Source organism: Cottoperca gobio, chromosome 9 (assembly GCF_900634415.1).
Source record: "Cottoperca gobio chromosome 9, fCotGob3.1, whole genome shotgun sequence".
NCBI classification, from domain to species: domain Eukaryota; kingdom Metazoa; phylum Chordata; class Actinopteri; order Perciformes; family Bovichtidae; genus Cottoperca; species Cottoperca gobio.
The window spans coordinates 20,365,434-20,388,557 of NC_041363.1; the positions used below are offsets into that span (position 1 = coordinate 20,365,434).

General features: G+C 40.0%; 1 protein-coding gene across 4 annotated transcripts; it reads right to left on the bottom strand.

The window, feature by feature from the left end:
* Positions 1-501: 501 nt before the first annotated feature.
* On the bottom strand, positions 502-21,655 carry prodhb (proline dehydrogenase (oxidase) 1b). Of its 4 annotated transcripts, none has more exons than XM_029440810.1 (14): positions 21,247-21,655; positions 20,047-20,255; positions 17,530-17,564; positions 17,292-17,441; positions 17,081-17,145; positions 16,871-16,987; positions 16,642-16,715; positions 16,032-16,113; positions 15,202-15,294; positions 13,749-13,895; positions 11,811-11,986; positions 10,222-10,320; positions 10,022-10,110; positions 502-1,146 (listed from the first exon to the last, which is right to left on the bottom strand). In XM_029440810.1, the coding sequence occupies exons 1-14, from the start codon at positions 21,631-21,633 to the stop codon at positions 851-853; spliced, it is 2,019 nt and encodes a 672-aa protein (XP_029296670.1). In that variant the 5' UTR covers positions 21,634-21,655; the 3' UTR covers positions 502-850. The 4 variants fall into 4 exon arrangements, with proteins under 4 accessions (XP_029296670.1, XP_029296672.1, XP_029296673.1 ...); XM_029440813.1 differs by lacking the exon at positions 502-1,146 and adding an exon at positions 7,999-9,047; XM_029440814.1 differs by lacking the exon at positions 502-1,146 and adding an exon at positions 9,064-9,882.
* Positions 21,656-23,124: the final 1,469 nt, after the last annotated feature.

The following is a 23,124-nucleotide window of genomic DNA, read 5'->3' on the forward strand; positions in this document are numbered from 1 at the left end:
TTCCGCTTCACACACCCTCTTTCTGCAGGTCTCAGTATCGGAGCCTACACAAACACGAGGGAGAGGGAGAAATCAATGAGGATGTGCCAGACTTGGCTCTCTTATCCAGAAAAATCAGTGCTCTCATAGGCTGCCGCAGCACGTTCAGCCTGAGGTTGTGTAAGAATAGGGAGGCAATCTCTGACTCATCATCCTGAAATAAAACAAGCAATTATTCATATCCTGTTTGGAGAGGACTCAAATAAGTTAATACCGCTGACACGGCTCTCAGCTCCACCTCCAATTGCTCTCCTTTTCAACTCTGTTCAATGTATCTGCTGTATATAGCTTCGGTCTTCGTTCCAAAATCTCATCACAATGGGAAACTGTGATTAAAGTGTCAAATCAGGTCTATTCATTGAAAACACCCATTTAATGTAATTCATTTATTCATTGTGTTCTGAAAGAGAACGGCTCAATTCAGTTGGACTTTTATTCAAGCTTTTCTTTCTTAAGCTATTCTGTTGAAAACGACTTAAACATTCATATTTCACTAGAGAAGGAAAGAAAATGCATTTCAGTGCAATGGGTCATCAGTAGATGAGCTGCTCATATCGTGTTATCGCTTTAAAATAATGTCAATAGTTTTGTACAAACAATGGGTCACATGACTTATTGTATGCACATCCCTCAGCTCTATGTATGTAGTATTTTAGAGTCATTGAGTCAACTCCTGGACGAATAAAACCAATCACTAAGTGTCAGATATATACTGAGGTTGGTGAGAAAATACATTCATTTTGTGTGATATGGGAAAACAAACCCTTTTGAAGACATTGAAAATAACAGGAGTCTAAAACAGATGCGAAGCTTAAACACATGTCAGTGAGAAAGAGACGGTGAAGATTATAGAGGTACATTTTTGAAGTGGGTCGGTTTTGGAGCTCCGCTGCTTTAATAATTCCAACAAATCCAAACAGCAATCTGGTCGATAGCTGTTTGTCTGCTCACCGCAGAGCAGCGAGAAAACCAGCCCGGCTGCTCGACTCTCTGCTTTCATCTCAGCATCACTGGTCTGGTAAATGTTCCTCCTACTGTGCTGGCATGACAATTGGATCCCCAAACCAAGGAGCACCATGCCGCGCTTGCCTGGTGGCATGTTGCTTTCTATAGGCATACACAAACATATCCAATTACACACATGTGAAAACAGACAGAGAGCCACGCGCGCTCACACACGTATTCATAGCAGTGTGTGGGTGTTTCTGTGTGTGGAAGATAGTATTAGGAACTAACATGTTTCATTCTAATGTAATTTATGGAAAGGGCATTAACATTCAAGTGCTCAAAACGACTTTTCTTGTCTGCAATCTTTATAATTAAGGTTTGATTTACATTTAGGAAATTAATTAAAATCACATTTCATGCATTTTATCAGTGTTTGTTTGTTTTCTTCTGGTGAGGACACATAAAGTTAATTTTACAGAGGTGTTAATCATGCAGAGTATATAGTCATTTGACAAAAGCTGGCAGCTCTTGCAACTGCCAGGTTATGTCAATCAACAAACTAAAAACAAATTAAAAATGAAAACTGTGATATTTGTTTTTTAACATCATATTTTTTTATCGTAAAGCAACAACATTTATTCAGCTAAATCCTGCATTTCATTCAATGACAATGTTCATTTTACATCCAACGGTAACTTTATTTTTGGTTTCACACATGCTGCAATATCTTTGCATGGCAGCTACGGATGGTTAAAGGGAAAACACGAACATTTTCTAACTTCATCAAAGTTTTTCCTACAGTGTAAGACAGTCCATGAACAACTCTCCCCCAAATCCAAACATTAGAGAGCTAAAACTCAAATTTGTGATGTCATCAAGTATAAAGTCCTGCGTGAGAGTCTGAGTTGCAACACGTCCACCCAACTCTCCAAGTGCCACGTCCTTGCTTTTCGCCCTTGCTACGTTCATTGGTGGATTACTTCTATCATGTGTTAAATAAAACAGCTTTTGTATCTTAATATTAACTAAAACAGTAATTTAATCAATTTTTGGAACGGCTTCCAATCTTCAAATGTGACTTTCTGTTATCATAAACTAACAGACAACCAGCCACACTCTCACTTTTGTTCATGAGCTAACTCTAGAATCTATTCTAGACGAGAATGCTAAACTGTTTTGACTTGAGTTAATCATAATTAAGTTGGCAACATTATGTTATAAACCTAATTCAATCTTCAAACATGTCTCACTCAGGGGCATAAGTGCCTCCTCAGCTGTAACTCTGAGCAACAACTTGAGGTTATGTGGCAAAGAAATAGATGCCTACACGCTCTACTACCTGATATATTCACACATATCTGAGATGTGATCTTTGTACTCCAAGAAGATGTATGTGTTACCTTTATCCAAGCTCTTTTATGTATATACAATATGCCCACAGACATATATAGGCAGAATTGAATTCAAATGTATTTGCATGCAGTCAACCAAGCGCACACACACCAGCAGGGTTTTCTTCCCCAGGCATCAGGTAGCCAATCCATCCTGTGATGGGTAATTGTTCTTTTTCTTATTAAAAGAACAGGTGGCCATGAGATAGCAGTCTCATTTTTCACCGCTGCCGCACTCCATGAGTCCAAACTAATGATCAAAACATTGAGCCGCTCCAAATCATCTCTCACCCCAGACTGATAGATATGGGAACTGATGGGAGGCAGAGTGTGTGTGGGTGCAGGTGTGTTTGTGTGTGTGTGTGTGTGTGTGTGTGTGTGTGTGTGTGTGTGTGTGTGTGTGTGTGTGTGTGTGTGCCTATACTGTCAGTGTATGAATGTGTGAGTATGTATGTGTCCACATACATATGATTTCAAGGGTTTCTTTCAACAAGTTAAATGTAAGACTGCTTTAAGACCACATAGAAATAAATGTAATACTCATTTGTATCTTGTGTCATACTGGCAGAATAACTTTTTTTAAGTACATGTTTAAACAGTACAATGGTAATATATACAGTTAACACAGAGCAGAGCACTACTTTGGTAAAATGGTATTTAAGACAATTTAAGACCTTTTTAGGCCTAAATTTCAAATGTTTGAATTTCAAACTTTTTAAGGACCTGCTGAAACCCTGTTTCCTGTATGTTTTCTGTGTTTGTGTGGGGGGAAAATGTGGGAAATGTAGACCTTCAGGTTCGTGTTCAAGTATTGGAACAAGGTTGTTGGGCCAGCGGCTGTGGCGGATCGCTTGCTCCGCTCCTTTTTCCACACTGGTGGCATTCTCCAAGAACATTCCTCTCGAACACCCACAATCACACACAGAGAGAGAAGCCTCCCATCTTCTTTCTTTTTTGTATCCAGTCGTGGCGGATTCGTGCTGCACCATGCTTATCGCTTTCAAAGGGAAACCAGCGTGCATCTCAAAGAGAGATGAAAGCGGTTTAATTATCTATTATACATGGGGGCCATTCATTGGCGCAGTACAAAAGGTTTAGGTGTTGGGGGAGAAAAGGCAGTCTGTAAGAAGTTAAGACAAGATTCATTTTGTGTCATCCATCCACCTTTACTGGTGACTTCGAGGGGGAGAATTGTGAGGCCACTGTCATTGACGTTGTGTTTTTTTAAGTCTTCCTGGACAGCTTTACTCGCCTCCAAAGGAGATAAATAAAAACACAAACCAGTCAGTGCTGAAAACCGACAGGAAGAGAAAAAATATCAAAATTAGTTTCAGGGATGTGCGAGGCGTGTGATATCTTATTTGCATTTATTTTTTCAGCTCTCCCAGTCACAAAACGTGTGATACGTGATAACGCTCTCCCACACACATCCACTCAGGAGATTTGGCAGATGATTTCAGTGATTGGTGTTTGATAGCACAGCGATGACATCGATGGAGGCGGCACAATGTGGCGCTTTGGTGTGTGAAATAAAAGTGTTTCCCATCCTCCACGCTGTCAAACTTCCCTTCTCTCCCGCTCTCCCTTGGCTTTTAATCATTTTATGCACCGTTCTGCCACTCTATTCGGGCCGATGAGATGAGTCATCACATGTCCCATCTGTTGTGTTTAGGACACATTTGTTTACTCGCTGGTTCACATCGGCGCGTGCCGAGGCCAGGGGGGATTCCTTCAGTGCAGAACTGGGTCCGCGCTCTGAGGTCAACTTAGCTCAATGATTGATTCATCACATTTCTCACTAAGTAGCTGTGATGTACAACACAGATTCCCTTCATTTCCAACCAGTATGAAAGGCTAAAAAGAAGATTTGCAAACATACTGCAAGTTTTAACAGTGCTGTATGGTCAGATCAACCAACTCATTCCTTACTTGTGTTACTACATTGTTAACCATCACTAACAAGTGCTGATTTACCAAGTCAAACAGTTTGCTGGTGCTTCCCGTCTACAGGGAAATTTAGCTGCGAATATGAACTTGACAGGACAGGTGGTGATGTGAAGCAAGTCTGCAAGAGCTTCACATTATGTAGATGAGCAGTACACACACAGCTGGAGTCACTCGCAGTCAAATGAAACTCTGCCAAAACCCAAAGTTGTCCACAGTGATGTTTTAATGTATGCCAGACGGGAAATAAGTTATTCGTCGAACGCTCGTGATTTGTCCATCCATCCGTCCTTGCATCCAGTTTCTATTGCCTGCTTGTATTAATTCTGGATCACAGGAAGCTTATGATATTCATTCATTTTGTCATATGAGATCATCTTCACACAGCCACTGCTTTTACAAATGTTATCATTAGGAAAGATCTAATCCTCGGTCTGTAGCCTCAAGCTTCTCCAGCCTACACTCCTACACACAACATGTGAACGCAAACTAGCTGGACAAATAATGTTAAAGACTTACAATAATACATTAACAACCTTTTGATGGAGTGAATGTTTCGCTCTGCAAATAATGTAGTAATAGTCCTGCAGCCTTACATGTCTTCTGTGTATCAACATTATTTGGTGAGTCTTTAGCTGTTTGTTCGGAACACATCATGAAGGAATAGCTCGACAAGTAAATATAAAGCTTCTGCCAGCTGGTGGTTAGCTTAGCTAAGACTGAAAAACGGGAAACAGCTAGCTTTGCTGTTGGCAACAAAGTGCCTACCAGCATCTCTTAAGTACACAGTTCAACATGTTATAGACCCATTTCTTTTTTACCAGGTGTTATGTACTGGAGTGCTTCTTGGCCAGGCGGGGGGGACCTCCTGGAGTCTTGCTAGGCTAACCGATTGCAGGCTGTAGCTTCATATTTATTGTGAAGGCATGAGAAGTATCTTCTCATCTTACTCTCACCAAGAAAGCAAATAAAAGTACTTCCCCAAAACTACTCCTAACTCAAGGAAGAGTAAAGCAGTGATTCTCAAAGTGGGGTCCGTGGCACTTCATTTAGGTTAGTTGGAAAGTTTTCTTCCCTGGAAGGTGTCCATGGCCCCAAAAGGTTGAAGAATATAGAATATAGTATTTCCATTTATTCACAAACTGTTTGTGGGGTATTCATTAATTGGCACCTAGTTTTTGGTTTGTTCCTTTGGTTGTTCTTTGATGATTAGCCTACTTGGGATGCCACTTAGGCTTATCGTACTGGGGAACGTCAGTGTCTTGCAGAAAGTTAACAACCTCCTTTCTCCTTGTTAGACATTTGAGCCAAGTTAACTTCAGATGTGGTTATAAAATATTGACAGCGTGTCTTGCAGCATTTTCACTGCTGCCAATACTGTGCTTGTCGTTCTGACAGGCCATGTAAAAGTTATGTTGCGATTATGTTGCAATGTCGGGAAATACAGTCCACTGTCTATTGTTTGAAGGTCTTTCTGAATTTCCCCTGTGTCTCCACTATATTGAAGTTATTGTAAAGACGAAGTAAGAACCGAATGATTCAAACATCTCCAGCCATCCAGTCATGCAGAATGCTCCTTGCAACTACTGATAACTTTAAAAAGCCACTAGATGTTCCTGTTGTGGTTCACATGGGCCGGTTATGTTTCAAAATGAGGAAGCAATCTCCGCAGCCCCAATCCATTGTATCCGATCGGCGTGCTAACGTCAGGAGGGCTGGCTGGTAAAGTTAGCTAACGAGCTAACGCTGACTCGCAAATCGGTTTGCATTTCAGCGACAGTACACTCGTACTTTTAGCCCATTTAAGTGGGCCAAGCAGGTTCATTCAACATGCGCTGGCCTACATTTTCATGCTGTGGCAAACAATCAGCAACGGGTTTGCCTGAACCAACTCAAAGGGTCGTCCAAAAATGTTTGTTCTATGTGTTCTATGTTTGTTAGCAATAGCAAAGAAATGTAATCACCTGATTTTGGCCACTGTACAGAGATACATTTATTTTTAAAAAGAATATAAGTGGGGTGGCTTAAACTATATCTTTGCTCCCCCTAATAGAATAATGCAGATGCATTTGCTCCACATGCTCCACTGCCTATTGTGGTAGAAGTCAAAAAGCAGCCAACGTTTTCTCTAGCGCTGACTCTGTGGAGATAACCCCGGCTATGCGTGACTGCAGTTAGTGAGTGAGTATTACTACTATTGCTCAAAGACTCTCACTGATTTTCCATCTTTGGTTCCAACTCAAATGTTGGTGAAGGGAGAAGATAACATCGTCCATGATGAAGTTTGGGTTAGGGTCACAGGGTAAGCATTGTGATGAAAACTGCCTTTCCACTTTTGCAACCAGATGTTTTATGAATCAGCCTCCTACTGTATGTGGGAAAAAGGGATTTCTCCAGCCTCTCTCAGCCCTCCTGGATATAAATAAAGTTCTATCATCGGCAAATTACTGAGGGTATGATTAGAGCTGCTGAATTGAATGAGCACGGGCCCGTTTTTCTGTTTTGTGCTCTGTGAGCCAGTAATCTCTCAGATTACCGTCAAACGACTACAATACACACCATAATCATCGTACTCCTTTCTGTCAGTTCATCTGTTGGCACACAAATGCTGATTAGAGATTAACTGACTGATTCACATGTGAAGTATGTTTTCTGAATCGGGGCTTGTCACAGTATATGTAGACGTGCTTAGAAAACCATCGGCCTGCTGTGAGGTCCCATTAACAGCACAACGCCAGAGGCACAGCCAAAGAAACACAGCAAGATGTCAGACCATGTGGAACCAATGGCAGAGGGGCCCAAAGAAATGGCCTACGCATGCCACAACCTTGTAAATACAAAATCAACATTCATTACGTAAAGTCAATTAGCCCCGGCTGACTCTATTACAGGCCTGTGTGCTTTAAAGTAGGGTGGACGTTTTGAAGTACTCAAAGAATACGCTGAGCCCATGCTTCTTTTGATCGACTTGAATCTTTCACACTATAATGTGTCCTCTAAGTCTTCTTTGCAACTGCAGCTAACCAGGAAAACTCCAGTGCCCTGTAAGAAGGGATTTGTTGGCAAATGTATACCCAAGGGCACATCTTACATCAAAAGTCGACTTGATTCTTAATTAAACCGATAGAATACAGCGGCAGTGACAGCTCTGTGGCGCTTTGCCTCAGTGAAACTTAACAGCCACTAAAGTTTCTTCTGTGTAATGATTAATGCATCCAATTTCTGTGATCTGTATTGAGCGTAGCATCATTGGTAATTAAATGATGGTGTACGAAGCACTGACTGCTCTCATAAAATGACAGGGCCATAATTATCATGAAGCTTGGTTACCCCCTGACTCAAATACTAATTGTATCAATAACCAAGTGGGAGATGTTACAAATTAAAACCCAAAATAACCCCAAGCTGTGCAAATAGCTCAGCTACTGCAGTCAATAACATCCAGTTCTGCTTTTGACAAAAAATGTACTTTTAATATTCATACAGTGCATATTGATTCATTAGGGAATTTCACAGGTCCACAAAGTGAGACATGTAAAACCAACAAATGGAATTACCTGCTTCAAACATATTTACATTGTCAAAGATAAAAACAAACTAGTGTTAATCCATTATAATGTAATAAAGTCCAACAGGCGGCACCCTCCCCCCCCCCCCCCCCCACAATGTATTAAAACCCTGCATAGTATCTTGTGTCATGGAAAAGTAAAGCAACCTGCCAGACTTGCAGCCGCCTGTATTAAAAGGAGATTCCCTCGCTGAATACTGAACACTGTATGTTTTTGTGTGACACCTCAGTAAGCAAGAATATAGCTTCCTCCAATAAATACAATAACAAAAGTGTAGCACCGAGAAGAGGACTGTGCTGCGAGGAGCCGTTTATACTTTGTCATTGATTCATAAAAAGGCATCGCTTTCAAACAAGCAATACAAGCTCAAACGCAGCACGTAAATATACAGTGCAGAGAACCCTCCCTGGAGGGTCGCATGGCTGTCCAGGAGTCAAAGAAATCATAATATTGATGTTTCTTTTACTACCTTTTAAATCAAGCTTGTTATTTTTATTATTGTTGTCTCTCTCAAAGATGAATAGGGTGATAAAAAGAGACGCCCGCCCCTATCTCGTTGACATTTTAGGGAGTCCTTTTGGAGCAGTAAAGATGCCCACTTGATGGATAACGGCGCTCTATAGACAATGGGAAAGACAAAATGAGGAATGCTTATGGATGCAGAGGCGGATAAGGAAAAGAAATTGAGACAACATGGGCAGTACACGGGGGTGAAGGTGGGTAACATCAGCGAGGAACAAAATGGAGAAAAACAACGGGGCAAAGAGAGAATAAGAGAGTGGCAGAACCGAAACAGTCCATCAGAATGGAAACTCCAGGACAGGGTAGAACAGGAGACGTACATCCAGCGAGAGCCGGGAGGGAGAGACAGAACAGACAGCCACAGCAGCAGCCGTCAACTAAAGAAGATAAAAAAAGAGAGAACTGGACACGTTGACACACTCTTTGTCTCTTATTCTGTGTTTTCAGTACACTGGTCTGTAGAGAAGCTCCCCGGAGGCAAGTCTGCGTTTCAGCTCCTTCCACAGCAGCTCCCTCTCCTTCTGGACTCCCTTCATGAAGCCTCGGTTCTCCTGGGCTCTCCGAGACAGGTAGGGCATCACCTCATTCACCGGCCCATAGGGGACGTATTTATAGACGGGGAAGCCTGCCTGGCCTGGGATTAAAGTGGATGTGATGGGAGAAAACAAAAGGGAAAAACAAAATGGGCTTTGTAGCATGATATGTATGAAGATGATAAATGTAAATGTTTAGTGTTAGATCGACTTGTTGCAATCTCATAACATCATTTTCCAGGTTATTTTTGACAAGCTCCAGAGAACACAGCACGACTGGACGTCATCTCCATTGGCTTCCCTCACTGAAGCATCGCTACAGTCCTTATAATCAGGCAGGGTTGCAACATTTGAATTAGAAACATACTGTGACTGTTTAGCCAGGGCTCACTCATTGAAACAAATGTCCTAAACTAAACCACAGCTGCTAGCCAACAAAACGCGTCGAGATAAAACAAAATCACGAAACGGACATTCTGAGCGACAGCACATCTGAAAACTAAATCATGAAAACTGAATAATGGCAGACTTTTAAAAAAAGTAATATAAGAAAAGAATAAAGATCTCAACTCCAGTCTGTTTTATTTAATAAAAAATAAAAACTTCTTTATTGTTTCAAGATTCAAAGACACAGCACTGGCTGCTGTATCCCTCGAGAAAACAGCAAAGAAACATAGTGTCTGTTTGCATCAATACCGGTCAAGGCTGTTTCAACTTGAGCTTCACGTTGACAGACAGCAGCCTGCCGCCGCTGCGTCTGTCTTTGACTGACAAACAAAGTGGTGAGAGCCGGCAGCAGCGTTTCGTCAAGACAGCTCGTCAATACTGAGGTGTCTCAGTCCATATGTCATGTTATGGGCTGCAGACTGACTTCTACATGTGCACTGCATGCAGTCCAAGGGCTCTGTGTGGTATGAAAGGTCTTCAGAGATACAGCTGAGAGAGTCATAAGGGAAAGGCAGAGGATACACCAATTTAAACTGTCAAATCATCCCTATGTAGGGCAGAGATTGTGCCTAGTCATTGTTGGCTGTGTGTGTGACAGAGAGAGTGTGTTTGTGCATCTTTTTCTCACCCAGTGGGAAGCTGATCTGATCACACATGCCCAGGAGTTGACCGAAGTACACCTTGTTCTCTGTCGGTACGAGACCCAGCTCATTCATTCTGAATGAGGGAGACAGAGAGACTTAAAAATAACTTGGTTTGTAAAAAAAAAAAAAAATATCAATTGTAAGTGTATTCTTCAGCAGTGTGTTTGTATTATTAAAGCCGTACCTTCTCAAGGTGTGCTTCACCGTGTCCTCATTATGGGAAGCCACCATAATGTTGGCATTTCGCTTGAGCGCAATCTCATCCAGCACATAGTCCAGGCACCTTTCACAAACACACAGACACGTTCAAAGGCACACAAGGAAGGCAATTTATCTTTGACATTAATTGTGAACTTGTATCTGTGAAGTGTGGATTACCACAAGACTTTTCTACCAACTTTGATGAATATCGCAATAACGATATGACTTGCGATAAATAAATGGAGATTAAAGTGTATTCAGTTCTGCTGCTTTCGCTATACTGCTCACAAATGACTTGAATTAAAAATGTAAAAACAATAAATGATTTTTTTCATTGAACAAACTGAACATGAAGATGAACACAAAAGACACCAATAACATAAGAATGAGTTGTAAAGTGCAGTTTTCTACTGATACTCTCCCCTGCGTGCACAATGAGTTGACGTCCCACTGACGATAAAAACACGATGTATTGTGAAGCCCTATAAACTATCATTCAAGATTAAATACCTGTAGTATATTGTTTGCAAAGTGTGGCTGACATTGCTTCATACCTCACCCAAACAAATATTTTTCATTCGTAAGTAAGATGTATTATGTGGTGCAGGACTATCTTTACACAACTAAACATCAAAGTATTTACCAACAACCTGAAGCGATCCACTCAGAGAGGACCTCTGCGTTCTGCTCTCGCTCGAGTGTAGCAGCGTTACCACCATCTGCATCTATTTAATCCCACCTCATGCTGTGCAATAGCGAATCAGCTAAACTCTGTTCCTCTCACATGTTGATGTTTACCTCAATATCCAATTGAATGCTTGAGGGTGGACTTTGCTGTTTTTTGTGCAAAACATATTGATCACTACAGGGGGATTTCTTTGAGCTTGCCTTGATTTAGGAATGTCAGAAGATTGCTACACCACAGCTCCCCTGGAGCTGGAAGGTTTTCTGTAACTTGAAAACTCAACAGGGTGGAAGCTTGCTGACACAAGATGTTGAACTCAGAAACTCCAAATAAAGGACTTCGCTGCGCTGTCCATTGCAGTGGATCTGTGCCTCGAAGGTGGCCACAGTTTAAATCTGTGAGCCACATGAGAAAGTGAGAAAATGTTTCCCGGGGGTGTCTTTGTGCAAGACACCTCAACTGAAAACGGTTTGCTATCCGAAGGTATTAACAGCCGTGTTAATATGAAGAAATTAGAACTTGGCTAAGATCATTTATTGAACCTTTATTTAACCAGGAGTAAAACCTTTGTTTCAAGAATGTCCTCGCCAAGACCGACAGCAGCACACATACCATGGCTGCATGGACATGTAACAAAAAAACTAACTAATTACAGAATGCACAGGTGTGCCTGCTTCCAATTCATTTAGAATCACTTCATATGTCCCCAACGAAAACTGCTTCCAAGCTGTGCGAGCAGCATACATCAATGCCCTTTCTCTCAGTTCTGTACAGACTTTACGTTAGAAGGAGTAAGTCCTGCGAGCAATAACAAAAACTCACCATACCTTTTCATAGGATTTAGTAAAAAAATAAAAATAAACACAATAACACGTCGTGGCTCTTACCTGTGGTACATTATGTTGGTGGAATCATAATCAGGGTTAATGGGGTCGTCATAACCGATGTCTTTGGCCCTCTCTCGCTCCTGATACATGTAGGCCCCGCGCACCAGCTTGGCAGCAAAATGCCAACCCTCACGTCGAGACATTTCCACATCCATACTTACATTGTCGTAGGCCTCCTGCAGAGCAAGACAGTAGGATTCACTCTTCAGCAAAGATGAATCAAAATCAAGTCATTCAAGTTTAGATACAAAATGTGCAATAAAAAACTGAGCAGAGTAAAACATTTCTACTTTTACTAACTACTGTAGATCCAACTACAACTTTCCATCCCACTCCGAGCTGCAGCGGCGTCCGCACCTGCCATCGGCTCAAGTGGCTTTTGGTCGCTTTTGCAGGGAACAAGAGGGAGCCACTCCTCCGCTGTGTCTGACTGACTGAGCCCCGCAAAGCAGAGGACAGAATGTGAACGCGCAAAGTAACGCAGTAAACACGGAAACGTGCACATAAACAAAAAAAAAAAAAAAGTGTAATTTCTCTCACTGACTGAAACAGGCTCAACATGACAGAAGTGTGATATGTTTGTAGTTCTATAGGAGTACATCACCTGACTTAATGTGATGCATTCTTAGTGTAAATGCAAAGACACATCTGCTTTATGATTACAATAAGCCTACTTACTGGTAAATTGTAAACATTTATAAGATATGTATGTTATTGTGAGTCTGATGCTACTGTTTCACTATGTTCTATTTGCATTTAGTATTTCATTTTATGGATATGGACTTCAAAGCACCTTATGTATACTTGGAAGTGTTGAGGATATTATAAACAGGGCTACTTACTGCTAATGTGGTGAATACTGTTTTATTATATTCATCTTTTTTCTACATTAGTGGACATGGAGCTGTTGGGAAAACAACTCTTGTCTCCTTTCGTTTTAAAGATGCAACATTTTGCACTTTTGTGTGAAGCCTTGTAGCCATAGCTTTCCTACTGTTCTGAATGGACTGGTTGCTTTCTGTAATGAATTAAGGTGATACAAATAAAGTGAAACAAGGGGATGCACGTGACTACTTCATTTCATGTATTAGTAACTATTAACACTACTGTAAGTAAGAGTTATGTGTAGTGATTCATTGACAAAGTATTGTGTGGCCCCCAGTGACTTTCTTATTCGGCCCACTTGCAAATGAAGTTGAATATCCCTGCAGTACAGATTACTCTCACATCATATATGGGTCTACCTGTTATACCTGACCTAGTCCGCCTAGCAAAACTTCCATTTTTCCCCTTTTAATTTTGGAGTTTCTTTTAGGAAGTTTTTCCTTGTGCGCTGCGAGGGTCTGAGGACAGAGGGTGTCGTATTCTGTACAGTCTGTAAAGCACACTGAGACAAATGTGTCATTTGTGATATTGGGAATTAGAAACTATGGGAGATAAAACCAGAGGGTTACGCTCCCCTCCATTTATGGCACCATGGAAATGAACACATTTTTGAGAAAAAGAACGCCTTCATGTGGTATTAACAGCGAAGCAGGGGTGTAGCATTAGTGGGACCCACGATAATCTATGGTCCTATTTTATCCGACAGATGGTAAGTGTTATCTTTATTTCACAATACTGCAGGTTTTAGGAGACAATACGATAATCCTGTTCTTTTGATAGGATAATGATAACCTTTAGGAGAGGATGTTCACATGAATGCAATTCTACAGTGACTTAAACTGCTTCTCATTTGAAATGGTGGCTCCAGCATTCCCTTAAACATTTTCCTCTTCTCTGTGTTTCATCCTCAGCTGACTCACAGTAATCTCTTCACACGTTGACATTTGGAGTTACACGAACTGTCGCAGCATGTAAGAGTTATAACAGTTGTGTATGCACTCCCCGTGTGCAGTTTACACATTTCAATTGTTGTTGGCAATTGTGTATTCTGACCTTGAGGTAACATTGGTAGGTGTTGAAGATAACAGGCGTCTCTTTGTTGTAGATCCTCTGCATCTCTAAGGTCAGTCTGCTGATGGCCGGCTGCAAGTACGTTTGCTCTGCATCCACCATCAAGCGAACACCGTTCTCAATGGCATGCTGGAATAAAAATGAAATCAATTAATTAATTAATCAAAATAGTTGAACTAACAAAACCTTTTATTAAATGAAAGTGATTCCGGTACAAAAGCCTGCGCATCCTGATTAATACTAGGTGCTAGACAGAAGAACATGTAAAAGACGGAAAGAATAGAGTCACTTAATAAAGCTCTCATGAACATATATTTAATTACCCCCGGTGACATTTACAGCGTTAAGCACTTGTTACTAACGGCTCAGTCTAATAAATATTTATTCAGCCAAAATATTGTTGCAATGTCTTTTTTGTCTTCTTGTTCTCGCACGATATTATGACGGTTCACGCCTGATGCTCGAGTCATGTACGAGGTCTTTTGACCCGACACACAAGTGTATCTCTTTGAAGTGCACAACTGAGCTTTGCACACATTGTTTGTATATTTGTTGTATTTTCTAGATACTTAATTCTACTTTTTCTCTTTGCATTATGAGTTTATATATGCAGTCGCACAGGAACTATGTTTGAGTACATTTTCATCGGGTTGTGTGTATTCGTGAGTCATTTTCTTTATATTATTCATCTATCCAATAAGTATGTGTGTATTTATTTATCCAATTTATTGTATTTATTCAATCCTAGGAAGCCGATTAGGACCATTTGACCTGCCAGGTGAGCGTATTTGAAGCTGTGTCTCTGTATTATTTTTCTTTGACTTGAGTTTGATGCTCAAACGTCCCCTGGTGGTAATTAAACATACGGTATGTTCATGGCAGCATTATCTAGTGTGCGTACTCTGTTTTTTACTGTTTCTGTCTAGATATTGTGACTTTGAATACAATACTTTATCCCGACGAATCCCCCCGCTGGAAATGAATAAAGGTGTATCTTAATCTCAGATTTGTTATTGTGTTAATGCTTACAATGGGGAGCAGCACTGCTGTGGCCTTGTTCAAATAAAAAACGGCACAATACGGCTTTTACACAATAGCTACCGACGCAATTTTCCACACTGATAAAGATCCATTGATATCAGTAGGTGTATGTGTATTGATAAGCATAGAAACAAGATACATTGTCAGATGCTACACAAAAATATATTTTTATGGCAACCAAGAAAGCACATGTTGCTATTAATGATCCCATTGCGGAGGCCTGTTTAACCAATGCACAGGTTGAAACCATCGACATGCCGCCATGTTCATAAACATGCCACATTTGGATAAACCATAACTCGCTCCTTGTAGATCGACAACTAAAGCATTTACTACTAAGCATGTGTGTATATTTGCGCTCAGTGATCGGCCTTTGTAGTTTATTTGAGATTACCTTGACTAAGATGTCCATGCGCTGTAACATCCTCTTCATCTGTTTCTCATCCTCTGCAGTGAACTTCTGCAGCAGAGGCTCCAGCTCACCGAGCTGGACAAACAACCCAAGAGAGTGCGCACCATGAGATGCTAATGAGCCAAATATCACACAGCATGACGCCTATTACTGCCTCTTACACTATTTATTCACCCTTCAGCTGTCTTTAGTCCAAGGTCAACAGATATGCAACTTGCCCAGATTTTGTAAACATGCAATTAAATTCGGCCTTTCCTCGACTCAGTGCCAAGTGATTCACACTTGAAGTTAGAACTACTTCAACTATTTACTTGCTTGTTCTCGCTTGTTGTTTTTAATGTCTTTTAAATGCAATCTTTATGTTTTTTAAGGTCTTTAATGTGTTTCAATATATTTCTATGCCCCTGTAAAGCACTTTGAATTGTGATGTGTCTGAATGGTACTTTATACATTTATACTAATGGCAATGTGGGGGCTGATAAAATAATTAAATATAATGAATTAAACATTAATTACAATTTTTTTTTTTAATTACTTATAAATATCAACTTTTTATTTTAGTTACTACCAGATTTACTAAATGTCTTTGTCATGAATGTGTCACAAGGGTGTTCACATTAGAGGGATCAAACACGTTAATACATGTTAGTACTTCACAAACACATGACAGACATACACAGCTGATATCTTTCTTATTATAGAGAGATGTGTTACAATCAGCTGATGCTGATACTTCAAATATCCTGCTTGTTGTTACTTGTACATCGTGTCTGGTGAGTTGTATTGAAAGATTCAGTGTTTATGCTACTGACCTCTACATTTGGGACAACCAGCAGGTCCGATATCTTTGTTCTGTCATCTATTAAGCTGTTCCAGTCGAGCATGTCAATGGTTCTGTCAAGGCAGAGGATAGACAGGTTCAGTGTATTAGTGATTGTAAAATATTATGAGTATCACGGTCAATTTTCTTTATTTCTTTTATTATTTTAATGGCTCTGAAAGATGGTTGTCCTTAAAGATGAACTTTTTATAGTTTTAATATAAAAAACGTTTTTACACAGAAGTCCATATTATTCCATCTGTATTTTATATTCAATTATTTTGAAAAATAATTTCTAAAACAAGTAATTGCCACACAACATATATATTTGTTTTAAAAATATGTTAATATAATTTACTACCGACATCAAATCACAAAACAATCACCACTATTTTCTCAACATGCAAAACAAAATATATAATTTAAGAGCTTGTGAAGTATCGCCACTGCAAAAATGAATGCAATCTATTAAGGTACAAATTTCTCTTTGCATAATACATCTTTCATGGAATAACTTTTCCCCATAAAATTGCCTTGAATATGCAGTAATGAAACACATTCATTGTTTTACAGATATTTCAGTAATCTGTGTTCATGCTTACCCTGAAGATGCCTCATTCCTCCCAGTGAACCAGCCATGCATGTCACCTTTTGCACCCAGTTTGGTCAGGAATTCCTAGATCGACAATAAAATCGAATGTACTGCAAGACACATAGTGTATCCATTTATCCAAAATCATATTGTGTATAAATGATAGGAGTGTGAAGATGATCTGTAGCAGTGGATGAAACTTTAACCAGGAAAAAGAAAGAGGAGACTAGAAACTCCACCTGCAGTTGCTCCAGCTCCAGCCTCCACTCTAAGGCCTCCGTGCCATCATTCCCCTGCTTTGATGCCAGGTAAGTGAAAAATTGCCGCCACTTCACTAGGACCTCTGAGAACTGGAGCTAAAAAAAAAAGAAAGCGTGATGTCAGTCCACTACCTCAAGAGTAGCAGCTAAACTAGTGCAATGACCTTTTAATCAGCCCGTACTGCCTACCAGAAACTGAGGTCGTCCTAGAGCAGTCATTTTGATGGCAGTAAAACCGTCCATTGAACTCCCACCTAAAGGTCAGACACACTTAGTTGTAACATAAATCAAATGATGCAAAGACAAAAATATTCACATGATGGTAAAGGTGCTTACAGAATGTGCTGTGTGTTGTGTTGTGTTGTGTATTACTGATGTATTTTAATTTCCGTTTACTCACCAGATGCTTTGATACATTTGATGAAGGTCTCCATATGCTGGTCACATTTGGCCTCATCTGCGTAGAAATAGGTGCGGGCTCCAGTCACACCCCCACGACGGTCCTTGAACTGTTTGTGTGCTTTATTTTTGTTCTCTGTGTGGTCCTCAGCTGGGGGTGAAATAAAGTGTGCATGCCTATTTCTTCTAATTTCATCATATACTGTGTCCACACATGAGAACAAAACAAGGCATCTTACCTAGGATCTGTTTCTCTGCAGCGGAGAGGCAAGAGCTGAATTAGAAGGAATACAAAAAGATGAAATATGTTAATTTGCCCTGTATTTGGGCAACATTAGATATGGAGGTTTCATCAGAATTACAGCGAATATCTGGCTTTGTTCAATTCAGAAACTTTCGCTCTCAATGGGAACATGTTGGCTTTGTGGCATGCCAGAGACACGTTGTTTAGTGACCCTATATATACATATGCTGTGTCCTACTGTCAGCCTGACACTTGATCTATTGCTCCCCCATGACAGGGAACTGGGGAGTTCATGTAACGAAATGCATGACTAAACACTAAGCATGCTTGACATGAGGGACATCAATCGGATTCAAAGCCAGGAAACTGAAGGGAGTTATCTTCTTTTAACATTACATGACACTTTCTTTTATAGAAATCTATATTTAACTGCAATGGAATCACTTTGACTCTGAAATGGTGTTGCCTTACACATGTTCAGAACTGTTGTCTTAAGTTCATTTTTGAAAAAAAAAAGATTTTGATATTTGAATAATCATTTAAGTCATTTATGAAAAGAATGCACTCAACATGTGAAGATTGGCTGCTTTTCTTGTAAATATAATATTTGTGGGTTATGGACCATTGGTCAGATAAAGCTTTCTACTATAAGATGTTAACTTGCTCTGAGATCTTGTGAAATCTATTTTCTATTGGTTTCTGACATGTTTTAGACTGAGGGATTAATCAATGAATTGTAAAAATAAAAGATTAATCTTTAATGAAAAGAATGGTTCAATGCAGCCCGAAAAGAAGCATTTTACGTAGCGTTAAATAGCTTCATGTAAGTAACCCTGTTGTCAGTACTGGATCCAGTAAAAAGGTAAATATGCCCTTTGTGTTACACTGCCCAGAATTAAAATTGTGTTTGAAGGTTTGATGGTTATTGGTAATCTTTTGGGATGAAAAGGGACATTTTAATATAATTTGATTACTGGCACAATTTGTTTTTGGCAGCTTCGTTACACAAATCTCAGTACTGGCCTTTAAAAGCCAGCATTAATTCAATCCTAACTGTAATATCAGGGGTACAGGTACGTATTTTAAGTTTAAGTGGCCAACGCAACTGAAGCCTGGCATTGTGATTATCATGCCAGGCCTCTGTTCCTTGTATCTTCTTTCTGTTGCAGGGAGATAATGTTGTTGCTGTTGCTATCTTGAAGGATCATTGGAGTGTCTGTCAAACCCTGCTGTCTGAGATCAAGCTGGCTTAAAGTATCTTTTCCTCCTGCTTTACGGTTTGAAGGTGTATGTTCACAAAACAAAAGCTTTCTAGGCTTAAGGTTTGATACTTCTTTTGATGTTTCCAAGCAAACATCCCCGAGACAAAGTATATCAAAGCTGTACAGTGATATCTTGTTACTAAAAAAACGAACAAACACTGAGTTGAGATATAGGAAGGGTGGAAAAAGTGACTTGCCTGGGAGCCTTATCACCATACAAAATGTGATAACACAGTAAAACAATAATAGAGGACATTGCAAATGACATTGCAGTCAACTGTTACTCCAGGTTAACACACTTAAACACCAGATTCTTAAACATACGGGCTAACAGCCTTGTTTATTCACTACGTCTGATCTTTATAAACCAACAAATGTTGTGTGAGATAACAAAAAAGGTCATCCTTAAAAAAAGGCCAGTCCTTTTGGGCTGAGTATTATTCTCATGCTAAGTAAATCTGACAAGAGCATTTGTTTTTTTTCACTTCAATGAAACGGGCATCAAATGATATTCACTTTATTTATTTCATTAAGTGATTTGACTAGAAGCAACTCCTAAATGGGCCCAGAAGTCCATATTTTATTTGGACTACGTGATGACCTAATTACTCATATTGCATGAATCCCAGAGCTACAACTTAAGTTACATTGCTCTGCCTGGAGAGGCTGCTTGCATAAGGTCTGCGTACTGTCATCCGAGTTATCAACAGCGCACAGATCAAATAGCAGCACACTGCGTTGTGCTACCCATGTGACAGGATTCCTAATGAGTGAGAAACTCTCTGCAGCCAACCATTCTGGAACGATGGGCCATTACGGAGCCAACAAATCATGTTGTACAGTGTTTATGTTCAGGTTGTATGAAATATATATGACATAATTAGATTTGTTGGTTCTAATTGGCTTCTTTATTTATTTACCTTTGTATTTAGTCCCCTATTTATTTCATTTTTATTTAATTATTTACCTAATATTATATTTGGCAGATTAATGTATTTATCAAGGGATTCTTTTTTTCTTTGCCAGCCTTTCATATATGTAGAAGTCAGATTACTTTACATAATTAAAACAAGATCTGTGCAGTTCTATGGCCAATTATGGTCTTTATATAACTGAACTGTCTCTTTGTTTGTATGCCAATGACTCCTTCTAACTTTAAAACCTACTGTTAACGAATCAAAAAACATGCTCCTAAACATGTTTGTATGCAATATCTACTGAAATGTACAGCACTACCGCAGCGTTCATACTTCATCTCTTTCTGCTCGGCCTCCTCCTGGCTGATGTCTTCCTCCACGCTGTAGTCCAGGACAGAGCCGACGCCAAAGGCCTGATTCTTCTGGATCAGCGGCCTGATGGCCATGTGGTCTTCACCGGCGACAAACTGGCCATAAAATGTCATCTTCATGAACTGGTCAAAGGCTCTCTGGCCCAGAATCTTCTTCCCTAAATCCATTATCTGAGCACAAAGCGGAAGGACATTATAAACAGTTCATGACTATTAACAGGTATATAATGTACCTATAATTTATTATTACTAATTCTACATGTAATTAGTAGTGTATGTGAATCATATTATCTCAGAAAAGACAGGATGTGTCTAAGCACGTTTTAAAAGCAACAGTTTAAGATGACAGACTACAGAAAGTAGCACATTGATGTTTCATAAGCAAAGGAATTGAAATCATGTTCTTACCCCCAAGCTAAAAATTGTTGCAGGCAAGACAAAGTATTAGACATTGCAGCTACACTGAAAATCAGAGTAATGCCAGAGCCAAGCTTTGCATTGATTCCATGAAGACGTGATAAGTGTGGAAGGAATGAATCTGCAGTGCTGCAAGTCTATTAAAGGGCTGCTGGACCCTAATGTTTGACAACATGGGCTGAAAGAAAATCTGTGTTCTGTGTGTCTTGTGTTCAATCCATGTATACAATTTGTATTAACATTACAAGATGGACATTACATATATAAATGTATCTGGCATTAAGCCTGATGTTAGGTAACATTGCCTTCAGGGGGATTGCATGCCTGGAAAAACAGGTTTTGAGACGTGACTGTTACAACAAAGGGCACACAGCAAAGGTCTACTTGATAATTTGACATAGGCTATAGCTAACTGAGGTTTGCTTTATCTTGAACACAACGTAAGGCCTTCAAGTAACTGTTTAAGGATAGTTAGTTATCAACACAACTCTCACATATAAGCTACTCTGTATAAAACAGGCTTCACCTGTTGTATTGTATCTCACTCAAATGTTCTGGCGTCTCGTGCCTTTTGTACTAAGGGTGACTCAGTTTTCCCGCCTATGCTTAGTCAACATATCACATAGCAGTAAAGAAGTATACTATACTTTACTTATACTTTACTGTCATTATAAAGTTACCTGACAAACTCATATTAACAAACAAACGTCATGCTTAATGGCCAGGTACGATAGCATCTCATTACCTCTTTATTCTTATCAACCAGGAAGTCATAGGAGCAGAGTTTGAAAACCACCAAACTTCTGAGCAGCTCTAATGAGTCTTTGCTCTTATAAGCCCCCCGTGACTGGTCGAAGTCTACGGAGATCTCATTAGCAGCGGTAGAGGTGTTTCCGTCTCTCCCTCCTCTCCCCGGCTGTCCGGGAAACTCCGACAGTGCCGAGTCATGTTGAGCTCCGCCACGGCTGTTGGCATCGTCCCGTGGCTCCGTCTGGGTCGCCGAGGTCGAGGACCGGAGTCTTGGGCTGCAGAGTAACCGCTTAAAGGGAATGTCCGCCCCAGCCCGTGCGAGGGCTGGCACGGTTTTGACATTTAACATCAGCCTGGAGGAGGAAGATGAAGTGAAGATCATCTGCCACTGCAAGCTGCGCACGCTACTGTGTAAACAGATAGGAAAGCCAAGCAGTCACATTAGCATCACTTGGTTGGTGGACGGACTGTGACGCAGTGTATCACTCCCAAAGTGTGTTCACATCATACCCTGGCCCTGCGCAGGTGCATAGCCTGTTTTACTGACTTTTACCCCTTACAGCAGATTGCAGCGGTGGTTAAGTGTAAGTATTCCTCGTTATACGCAACACAACGTAACTTTACTTTCAGCTTGGCAATATTTTAAACATGCCCTTTCAGCCCGTAAAGCGCTAAAGTTATGCTACCAGCGGCGCTGCCAGGGAGTTTGGGCCACACCCCTCCAAAGCTTTAGGTAACTCTACCTGTGCAGGCTTGCAACTCTCTTGTATTTAAAATGTACAAACTTACTGTACGATATTTACTGACAGTGAGCAGTGAAAGAACACTGTGCAGACATGAATGCAGCATGCTGTGCTACAGGACACTATCACAGTCTAAATGTCTAAATGTCATTTAAACAGTAACATTTGTGAATGGAAAGTCTCTTAACATTATGAATAACTTAAAAATAAATATAACTTAAATATACATTAAAAAAATTTTTGTATTGTTTTAATTTAATATACATATCAATTAGAAACTTGAGACCATCTTGTGGATGCCAACTCAGAGAGTGGGGCAGCCAATGGCCCCTTCCCCACTTCCTACCCCAATACTTCCAGTGCCCTTGCTCAGACCACACCTTTTCAAACTCATGTTGATCTCTTCTACACACCTGTAAAGTGTTGTGTTGACAAAGCAGCATTTTCTATGATGACTTGGGTACTCTTGTAAAGTATATTTGACTGAATGAATTATGTAACCCACTATTACTTTGTAAAACTGTGTTCTTTTACTTGTAATGGAGTGTTTTTTCATTTTTATACTTACATCTACATCTTTATACTTAAAGAAACGTCTACACAACTGATTGTTTTGACAATATTCATGTAAATCAGCCACATAGTTTTCCTGGTGGCCACAAGCAATAAATGACTGAGAACTTCACCTTTCAGTGTTCTTTGCAAAACAAATAATCTCATGATATTAAGTAATTGTAGGACCCACAATTTACCTCTGGAACATTTTGTCACCCATAACTACTTTCTTTTACCATAGAGTCAAAACATCAGAAAGTATGATTCATTATAACTTAGTTGTTTAGTCATTTATAAAAGACCTGTCAAACTATTTTGGGTCAGAGCAGTTTTCTGTTTTGAATTTTGGCAGTGGGTTTTGTTGACCCAATAGAACTAAATTACAAATACATATCCTAACATGTTTTAGTAGTGTAATGAACAACTATATTTCGGTCCTAAACCCACAGTGTGATGTGCCCTTGTGAGAAAACTAAATACCCCAGGCACATGCATTTTACAATTATTTGTGGAGAAAGGTATTGATGTCTAGACGTTATAATGCATCTGATATGAATAAAACACATGATACATCT